At 41.1% G+C, this 11,270-nt stretch overlaps 1 protein-coding gene across 1 annotated transcript in view; it reads right to left on the bottom strand.

The window, feature by feature from the left end:
- The window catches only part of SAE1 (SUMO1 activating enzyme subunit 1), a 70,352-nt gene that overhangs the window by 55,279 nt on the left and 3,803 nt on the right, over positions 1-11,270 (bottom strand). The window contains exon 2 of the mRNA XM_008583776.1: positions 1,763-1,874. Coding sequence (XP_008581998.1) covers positions 1,763-1,874 — 112 coding nt within the window. The remainder of the gene's footprint in view (positions 1-1,762; positions 1,875-11,270) is intronic.

The raw sequence follows: 11,270 nt of genomic DNA, 5'->3' as shown, positions 1-11,270 counted from the left end.
CTTTTAAAAAAAAAAATTTACTTTTGTCCAGGGCCTACATTTCTTTTTTTTTTTAAAAGATGACCGGTAAGGGGATCTCAACCCTTGGCTTGGTGTTGTCAGCACCATGCTCAGCCAGTGAGCAAACCGGCCATCCCTATATGGGATCCGAACCCGTGGCCTTGGTGTTATCAGCACCGCACTCTACTGAGTGAGCCACGGGCCGGCCCAGAGCCTACATTTCTACTTGTTGGTTTTTTGGCAGCTGGCCAGTGCAGGAAACCAAACCCTTGACCTTGTTACAAGACCACGCTCTAATCAACTGAGCTAACTTGCCAGCATAAAGCCTATATTTCACAAGGTGTGCTAGTTACATAGCATGAGATAGGATCCCTGTTCATTGCTTAAAAGAAAAGAATATAATCTGACAACACAATCTTTGAAGTATTTTTCCAAAAAAACCACATGATTTCTGGAATTTGCTTTAAAACATTGTCCAAAAAAAAAAATAGCAGAAAAGATTTTTTAAAAATCTAAAAATCAACAGAATATTGGGCCGGCCCGTGGCTCACTGGGGAGAGTGTGGTGCTGAGAACACCAAGGCCATGGGTTTGGATCCTATATAGGGATGGCCGGTTGGCTCACTGGTTGAGCGTGGTGTTAACAACACCAAGCCAAGGGTTAAGATCCCCTCACCGGTAATCTTAAAAAAAAAAAAAAAATCAACAGAATATCAATATCTGTAGAAGCCAGGTAAATGGGCCTCAAGTATTATTCTCTCTCCTTTTGTATATAAGAGAGCACTTCAGAAAGTTCATGGAGGGGCTGGAAGGTTAGTCAGTTGGCTAGAGTGTGGTGCTGATAACACCAAGGTCCAGGGTTTGATCACTGCACCAGCCAGCTGTTAAAAAAAAAAGAAAAAAAAAGTGTGAAATTTTTTATACGAGATGACTTAAATGTCATTGAGGCATGGGAATACAGAGAAAAGAGCACTTACTTTCACCTTGAAGAAAAGACGGGTCAGAGAAAGCTACATTGGACTTGGGCACTACCATTATATTATCAATTAAACAGCATTATACAATTATTATTAATTAAACCAAAAAGAAAAACGAAGATAATAAAAAGGGAAAATGAAGAACAATTATTAATTATTGGGTGCTTGTTATGTGCAGGCATTATGCTAAGGAGTCCACATGCATTCTCTCTGATCCAGTGTTTTTCAAAGTAATGTCTATGAACCATCTACATCAAAACTTCCTGAGATACTTTTAAAATGTACATACAAGGGTAGTTCAAAAAGTTCATGGAAAAACAGAACTGAAAGATAATACAAATCTTTCCATGTACTTCTTGAAGTACCCTCATATTCCTGAACCTCATCTCAGACTGTCTAAATCAGAATCATTGGGAATGAAGGCTATACCATAACAAAGCTTCCAGGCAACTCTGCATTTTCGATTATTCAGGTAATTTTTAGGTACAAATTGGAAAACTACTACTACTACTTCTCTGCTCACAAGCACTCTCCCAGGGAGATGTTATTAATTCCACTTTACAGACAAGGAAGCTCAATGAGGTGATGAATATCCACCTGTCATCCAGCTAGGATGTGGTGGAGCTGGAATTTAAACCCAGCACTAGCACCTTCAGTCTCCAAAGTTCCATTAACGCTAACCCTTTCACAGCCCTGAATGTTCAAGTAGGCACTCACAAAATCTGCAAGTGTTCATACTGAAGAGGGGAGACAGAGCAGGGCAGTAATAAGGTGACAACATCGCACCTGTTCATGATCCAGCATGGTCAGTCCTTTCACTCCTGCCAGGATGAGATTCTTGGCAATTTCAGCCCCGAGTCCTTTCATGCCGACAAGAAGCACCCGGGAGGCCCGCAGCCTGTAAGGCAGACATTGTTACCCTGATGATACAGAAGAGTAGAGCTTGCAGAATCAAATAAAAACAAAATAACAGGGAAATAATTGTGGTTTTCACTAAATGTACTGAAGCACATGGCCTCAAATCTAGGAGACAGGTTCCAATCCATCCTACACAGAGCAATTAATTCAACAAATATTTACTGAGTACCTACTATCCCAGGCATCCCTCAAAGGTGTGAAATACAGCAATGAATAAGACATAGTCCCTGCCTCCCAGAGGAGGAGAAGACAGATAAATAAATAGAAAGTTATATATGTCATCAGAAAGTGATGAAAATCAAGAATGATAAGATTCAAGGATGAGGAAGGATGCTATTTTAGACAGAGCAATCATAAGAGCCTTTCTGAGGAGGTGCTGTATGAGCAAAAATCAAAATCAAATAAAGGACAAACATGCAGATATTTGAGAGCAGAGCATTCTAGGTAGAGAAAACAAGAAGTACAAAAGCCCCGAAGCAGAGAAGTGCTTTACATTTTCAGTGACAGGAAGGACAGAGAGGTTGAAGAGCAGTGAGCAAAGGGAAGAATGGTAGGAAACAAGGTTGTAAACAGAACCAGGGGCCACACCATGAAGGCTCTTACAGGCATTGGAAGAATTTTGGATTTTATTCTAAGCATAATGGAAAGCCACTCGAGTGGGGGGAGGCAGTCACAGCTAAAATGAGAGAGGATGGTGGTGGCTGCGAACTAGTATGATAGCAGAAGAGGCGGTGAGAAGGTGTACTACTTAAGCTACATGGCAGCATGAAAAAAAGATGAACACAAGAATTGTTTAGCTCTTTCTAAGCTGTAAACTAACAGATAAGGCTAACAAAGGAGTCAGAGGTTGGGCTATCTATCCCAAGATTTAACTCTGAGGTCAATGGAAGGCAGGATAGGTCCTCAATATCTTATCTGAAATGACTTGAACCAGAAGTGTTTCAGAATCAGAATTTTTCAGATTTGAAAAAGGAAATATAGACCTTACATCACATACTATGAAACAGCCCCATCAGGACTATAGGCACCATCCTGTAATCAAACTCATTAATATTTCTGCAGCAAATATATGATTATTCATGCCAAAAACAATTAGTAATAGGGCTGGCCCATGGGTCACTTGGGAGAGTGCAGTGCTGATAACACCAAGGCTAAGGGTTCAGATCCCTATATAGGGATGGCCGGTTAGCTCACTTGGGAGAGCACAGTGCTGACAACACCAAGTCAAGGGTTAAGACCCGCGACCGGTCATCTTTAAAAAAAAAACAAAACTCAGGCAATCTTAAATTCAAGTATTTGGAACCCATCCCAGACTGGAAAAAAAAAAAAAGAAAAAAAGAAAAAAACAATTAGTAAGAACTAAGAAAGGGCCGAGCCCGTGGCGCGCTCGGGGGAGTGTGGTGCTGGGAGCGCAGCGGTTCTCCCGCCGCGGGTTCGGATCCTATATAGGGATGACCGGTGCGCTCGCAGCGCTCACTGGCTGAGTGCGGTGCGGCTGGTCTCAAAAAGGACAAAAAAAAAAAAAAAAAAGAACTAAGAAAAATCTCTCATAAATTCAAGTTCTGCCGGCCCATGAGTAAGTACCAGTATTAGAGAAAACATGCAGAAACTCTTTTCCAAAAATGATTCTAATAATTATGGGCATAGGCAGTCTGAATGCAGTGGTGTTTACAACTAATTGATTACAACCAATTACAGATTTCTTTGTTCCTTCTCCACTCCCACTGCTTCACTTGACTCACCTTACCTGCAGTGATACAAGGAGAGGCACCAGCGGAGACCAAAAAAAAAGAAGAGGTCCTCTCTCTCCACAAAGCACATTCCAGAGTAATAGAAGCATCTGACTTAGAATACTAGGGGAGGACTTGATCACACCTATCTCAGTACTGGACAGATCATCTAGGCAACTAACCAACAAAGGAACACTTAATCTGTCAGATAGAGAGAACAAATCTAAGGTTATTAGAGGAGGTAGTGGGAGGGGGAAGGGGAGAGATTGGTTAAGGGGCATAAAAATTAAGTATGATTTGTAACAATTAATATGCTAATAAAAAATTAAAAAATTATGGGCATGGCATTTGTATGAATTTAATTAGACTAGGAATCTTTAATAAAAATGGTGGCTGATAAAATAGGGTCCTCCATTGATTCTTGATGCTGGCAGATTTTAGATTTTCTTCCATGATTCTATCAAAGGGTAAAATCTGGGAGGAGGGACATTTACAATACTGTGCTCACAGGTGGATTTTTGCTCCTATAGCACCTTCTTCATTATCGCTTTTTTTTTTGGTGGCTGGTGGATAAGGGGATCTGACCTTGGTGTTATCAGCACCATGCTCTAAGTGAGCTACATTATTGCTTTTTTCTATGGGACCTTCTACTGCCAACCACGGGCTAGCAGACATGAGTGTTTCAAGTGACAATTCCACTTCACTAGAAGGAGGGAGTAGAGAAGAGGGCTTACAACACACAAAGAAGGTAAATAACATGCTAGCAATGAGCATGTCTTATCACAGATTTATCACTATACCAGTGAGTGGGAGAAGGAAGAAAAGCGACACGACTTTCCAGAGGACCTCCATTCCCTTGCAAATCAGCACATATATAATAAGCAATGTTTACAAAGAGAATTCATATCAAACCTTTGACATCAGAAAGGTTGGGCACCCTTGCATTTAGTACCATCATGTCCCTGCTGTCAGTGGTAGGCTACCAGCCCTCCCTTCACCTGGCCCTGGCACTGCCACACCTGGAGTACCAGCTTCTGAGTTCCCTTTCAGTTTGCCCTTTCAGTCTTTGGTTGCTCGAGTACTTCATGGATAGCAAGCATGGCCCAGCTCTCCTCTGGGCACCTGTAACTTTAAACATTACCAATGGCTTCCTAATCTCCATACCCATAAACTTTTTCTCAGGCTTTGTTCTCCTCTGTGTTCCTTCAACAATGGGCACTGCCAATCACTAAGACCCTCTGAGCATTGAAGGCTTGGGTTTGAATTCTGACTCTGCTGCTTCTTAACTGGGTGACCTGGAAAGTTTCACAATCTCTTTAAACTTCAGTTTATTCATATGTAAGACAGGGAATACTACTTCTGAGTTCATGTCACTTAATCCCCTTGACCTGGTAAAATGTGTGTGCAAAAGCAACCAGCATAAAACCTGGCATATAACAGATGCTCAATAAATGTTACTTGAACTCACTGAATTGCTCCTCAATCCCTATTGCTTTAATTATAAAAGGATAAAAGGGCTCATTAATAAGTTTGAATCTGACTAAAAAAAAAAAAAAGAAAAATCTCACAGGAAAAAAAAAACCTAAGGCTGGCATTAATGCCATTCAGCATTGGCTCTATGCTACCTTACCAGCCTTATCTCCCACTATTACCAGATTACTTTCTCCCAAACATGCCTTCAATTTTTTACCTTCAATTTTTTTTTTTTAAAGATGATTCGTAAAGGGATCTTAACCCTTGACTTGGTGTTGGCAGCACCACGCTGTCCCAAATGAGCTAACCGGCCATCCCTACAGAGGGATCCGAACCCATGGCCTTGCTGTTATCAGCACCACACTCTCCCAAGTGAGCCACAGGCCAGCCCTTACCTTCAAATTTTCTCTCTCTTTTTTTTTTCTTTTCTTTTTTTTTTAAAAAGATGACTGGTAAGGGGATCTTAACCCTTGACTTGGTGTTGTCAGCACTACGCTCGCCCAGTGAGCCAACCAGCCATCCCTATATGGGATCCGAACCTGTGGCCTTGGTGTTATCAGCACCACACTCTCCCAAGTGAGCCACAGGCCAGCCCTAACCTTCAAATTTTCTCTCTCTTTTTTTTTTCTTTTCTTTTTTTTTTAAAAAGATGACTGGTAAGGGGATCTTAACCCTTGACTTGGTGTTGTCAGCACTACGCTCGCCCAGTGAGCCAACCAGCCATCCCTATATGGGATCCGAACCTGTGGCCTTGGTGTTATCAGCACCACACTCTCCCAAGTGAGCCACGGACTGGCCCTATGTTTTTAATTCTTAACCATGCTAGGGGCCCTGAGACTACAGCTTATTTATGGCTCAATTACACGAAAAGTGCTTAAAACAGTACCTAGCATATTCACCACTGAATGAATATCAACTATTATTATTCATACTCTCTAATGTAGCAAATCTCTTTGTAGGAATCATTCCTACAGAAATACTAAAGTGGGCACAAAAATTATGCATAAATGTATTTACCACAGCATTGTCCCTCCACTTCCCTAGCCACTCACCCTAGTCTGAGCCATCATTTCTCACCTACGAAACAACAATATCTTTATACCTGGTATCCCTGCTTCCATTCCTGCTTCCTACAATCCACTGTCCCTATCTCAGAGAGATCTTTTACAATGTAAACCAGATCCATATCACTCACCTGTTCAGAATCTTTCAATGCTTCCCTATGCAAGCTCCTTACTGGGAACTCGAACTCAAAAGCCCTGCATACCCTCCCATGTACCCTCCCATCTTGTCTCATCCACTCTCTCCCTCATTAACTTGCCTACAGCCACGCCAGCCTTCCTTGTTCTTAGAAAACACCAAGCTTGGGCTGGCTGGCTAGCTCACTTGGTTACAGGTGGTGCTGATAACACCAAGGTCAAGAGCCAAAACAAAAACAAAAGAAAAACACCCAGCTTGCTTCTGCCTTAAGACCTTAGCATTAGTGGTTCCTGCTGCTTCTTCCCCCAGCTTTTCAAATGACCCATTCTTTAGGTCCCAGCTCAACTGTTACCTCCTTACAGAAGTCCACACTGGCCACCTAATCTAACATATATCCACACCCTTCTCTACCTGGAATTATGCTACTTGTTTATGTTTACTGCCCACTCCTCCATTAGAATGTAAGCTCCAGAAATCAATGTATTCCTAGCACCTATGACTGTCCTTGGCACTCAGGACAGACTGTTACTCAAATAGCTGTTGAACAGACACATCAAAAGAAAGCCAAGTGTCCATCAGCAGAATAATTACATAAATCTGGTACATAATAAAATAATAGCTAACATTTATTGAACTCTAACTATGTGCCAAGCACTGTTCTAAGCTCTGTACATGTATTATTTCATTTAATCCTTATGATAATTTTATGAGCTGGTACTCTGTTATCCCTATTTCACAGGTGAGAAAACAGGCACAAAGAGATTAACTAGCTTTCCAAAGATTACACAGCTAGAAAGTGGACAATAATTGGCTAGAAGATAAGGGCAAGGATACGGTGGAGTGATCAACACGTCAGGCTCTGATATCACACTGCCCTGGAACACACATAATGTGGCAAACTAGGCAGCCATTAAAAAGGATAAGATATCATAGCAATTAACATTTGTTAAACAGTTACTACATGCCAAGTACTGTTCTAAGCAATTTATACGTCTTAAGTCCACAAGTTAGGTACTATTATTATTCCTATTTTACAGATAAGGAAACTGAGGGTGGTAGACAGTAATAATGCCTTTCCTCAAATGTCCACATCCTAACCCCTGAAACCTGTAAATACTACCTTACATAGCAAAAGGGACTCTGTAAATGTGATTAAACTGAGGATCTTGAGATGGGGAGATTATTTTGGATTATCTGGCTGGGTCTTTGTGAGGGAGGCTAAGGGTTAGAGTCAGAGAAGGAGATGTGATCACAGAAGCAGAAGTCAGAGAGAGAGAGAGAGATTTAAATATGCTGTGCTGCTGGCTTTGGAGGAGGAAGGGGCCACAAGCCAGTAATGCAGGTAGCCTCTAGATAATGGAAAAGTCAAGAAAACAAATTCTCCCCAAAAGCCTCCACAGACCCTGTTTTCACCTTGATTTTAACACAGTGAAACTGATTTCAGACTTCTGGCCTCCAGAATTGCAAGAGAACGAATTTGTATTGTTTTAAGCCACTAAGTTTATGGTAAATTGTTACAGCAGCAATAAGAAACTAATATACTGTGGGAGAGTGCTGTCAGGAACTTGCCAGAGATCACACAGCCATCAAGTGGCAAAGCAGGTATTAACTCAGGCAACATTGCCAGACCTAAGCCTTGCCTGCTTAAAAGTAGCCAACAGTGTTACCACCATCACCTCCTCTCCAGTGTTCACTCTGCCACTGCGCCACTGTGCAACCTTGGGAATGACAGTGGTACCCAACTTTCAGGGTTGTTATGAAAATTAAACAAATTAATGTTTGCAAAGTACTTAGAGCAGTGCCTGGCACATAATAAATGCTATATGAGAAAAATAAATTGTCAGCACTTCTTCCTAAGACCCCAACACTTGGGCCGGCCCGTGGCTCACTCGGTAGAGTGCGGTGCTGATAACACCAAGGCCCCGGGTTCGGATCCCACATAGGGATGGCCGGTTCGCTCACTGGCTGAGCGTGGTGCTGACAACACCAAGTCAAGGGTTAAGATCCCCTTACCGGTCATCTTTTAAAAAAAAAAAAGACCCCAACACTTAAACTACCCCTACTAGGAGTCTCAGTTCAAAGAGAATTTGCTAATCACTGAACGACACTTCAGAGATAAATTGTATTTCAGCTTCTACTGCCTTGCAAATTAGTTCAGGTTGAATATACCTTATCTGAAACGTTTGGGACCAGAAATGTTTTTAGATCTCAGATTTTTCTGGATTTTGGAATACGGTATTTGCAGAATACACACCAAAAATCCAAGACACTCACATGAGCATTTCCTTTGAGCATCATGTCAGACTCAAAAAGTTTTGGATTTTGGACCATTTCAGATTTTCAGACTAGGGATACTCAACCTGTAAACTATCCTTATAACAAAATGAGCAAGTAGGTATTATCATCTCATTTACTGATGAGGAAATCTGAGACAAAAAGTTTAAATGGCTTGCCCAAGGTCACACAGCTGATCTAACATCAGAGGCCATAAGGTTTCACAACCACGATCTAGTATTAAGAAACTTAAATAAACAGAGAAATATTTTTAGGTAATAAAACGGAAATTTGGCTTTCTCTGAAAAGGACAGTTTTCTAAATTTTTATAACTCCCTCCCGCCCACGCTCACTGGTAAGGGGATCCGAACCCTCTACCTTGATGCTATCAGTATGACACTTTTACCAAGTGAGGTAGCCAGCCAGCCCTAAATTTTTAAACTTGTTCTCAAAACCTTTTGGGGACTTAAGCAGTTCAATTACTCTTCCACTGACTCCTGCTTTACATTTGCTTATTTTTCTCAATCTATTTTCTATGTAGCTTCCCTTCTTTTGTTGCTGGTGATTTATACTTGTTAAATAATTGTAGCTGTAATTTCCTGATGCTTTCTGTTTGTAGACACCATTCATGCATTATCTCATTTACTTCTCAACAATCTCATAAGGTAGATTCTATTCTCCCCATTTGATAAATGAGAAAATTGAAGCACAGAGAAGTTAAGAAATGTATCCTAGGGCCGGCCCGGTGGCGCACTGGAGAGTGCACCGCTTGGGAGCGCGGCGGCACTCCCGCTGAGGGTTCGGATCCCATGTGGAGACCGGTTCCCGCTCACTGGCTGAGCGTGGTGCGGGCACAACACCGAGGGTTGCGATCCCGTTACCGGTCAGTAAAAAAGACAAAAAGGAAAAAAAAAAAAAAGAAAGAAATGTATCCTAGATTAAATAAGTTCTGGATCTGAAATTCAAGCTCAACTATTAACCACTACAATAAATTGATCATTATATAAAACAACCAGGATTGGCCTCTAGGACACAGCACATGCTCAGTCACATTTACAACGAATATATGGTCTATGGTACCAACTGAATTTCTTTGGAACAGCAGCAGTGTTGGATGATGAATATTTTTGAATATAGGGAAGCTTTTGCAGTCTCTTTTTTTGTAAAATCAAAATTTCAGAGTTGAAAGAATCCTTAAGGATTTAGTCACACTCACCCCTCCTTTCTGCCAATGTGGAACCAAAGGCCAAGAAACTGACTAGCCCGAGAGAGCTAATTAGAAGAGCTAAGAACTGAACCGAGGTTTTTTGACTTCTTAGGTCTTTGCATTGTACTATCTCACTCAATCAACAAATATCTGAATGTTTACACACTTCCAAGCTCTGGAAATTTACTACAGAGCAGTCAAAACTCACATCTTTATTAACAGACATTTAAAAAGTGTTTGTCCTCATCATGGTTATGATCTACTTCCCTCTTCTTCCCTCTTTCTACTCACCCTCCCTTCCTCACTTTTAGATATGGGATAAATTACTATTGAGTGCAAGAAGAAAAATTAGACATGCCTTGCTGTGATAAGCAGTGCAAAAACTGCTGGAGAACACACTCTGAGAATATACGTAGCTGCCAGTGTGTCCCTACTACAGAAAATGAGCTGTCATGGAAATAGCAGTGAACCTGAAGTTAGAGACTTAAGACTGAGTCCTAGGGCCGGCCCGTGGCTCACTTGGGAGAGTGTGGTGCTGATAACACCAAGTCAAGGGTTAAGATCCCCTTATCGGGCATCTTTAAAAAAAAAAAAAGACTGAGTCCTAGTTCATCTTCCATTTACTTGGTGTACAACCTTGGGAAAGTTGGCTACCTTCTTTGAATCTCATCCACAAATGGGCTATGCACTACAGCAAGACATGCAAACACATGCTTATAGGGGTCAGGCAGATACATCATCAAGTGAAGCTGCACTGATGGAGCAGATGACAAACTGCAGAATGCATGCCCTGTGTAAAAGAGGCAACCTTTACTTAGGTCCAACTAATGGGGAGTTTCTGACCTTTCTATTTTTCAAGAGAAGCCAGAAATCTCCAGATTGGGGAAGGGGAGGTCCCAACGTCTTATCATAAAAATTTTCAAATACACAGAAAAGTTGAAAGAATTAACATTCTACCCTGTTGACTTTATCCACATACCTAAATAGATACACCGTGACACTTAACACCCTTAGCTTGCATTTCTTTTTTTAAAATTTATTTATTTTTAATTTTATTTTCTTTTGTCAATATACAATGTGGTTGATTATTGTGGCCAATTACCGAAACCTCCCTCTCTCCTCCCTCCCAACAATGTCCTTTGTGTTTGCTTGTCGTATCAATTTCAAGGAATTGTAATTGTTGTGTCTCTCCCCCCACCCAGGTTTTTTTTTGTGTATTTATTAATTTATTTTTAGCTCCCACGAATAAGTGAGAACATGTGATATTTCTCTTTCTGTGCCTGACTTGTTTCACTTAATATAATTCTAAGTCCATCCATGTCGCCGCAAATGGCAGTATTTCATTCTTTTTTATAGCTGAGTAGTATTCCATTGTGTAGATATACGACATTTTCCGTATCCACTCATCTGATGATGGACATTTGGGCTGGTTCCAACTCTTTTTTTTTTTTTCCCTTTTTGTCTTTTTTCGTGACCGGCAACGGGATCACAA

This window comes from Galeopterus variegatus, unplaced genomic scaffold (assembly GCF_000696425.1).
Source record: "Galeopterus variegatus unplaced genomic scaffold, G_variegatus-3.0.2 Scaffold3034, whole genome shotgun sequence".
In the NCBI taxonomy this organism is placed as follows: Eukaryota; Metazoa; Chordata; class Mammalia; order Dermoptera; family Cynocephalidae; genus Galeopterus; species Galeopterus variegatus.
This window is presented reverse-complemented; position numbering and strand designations above follow the sequence as displayed.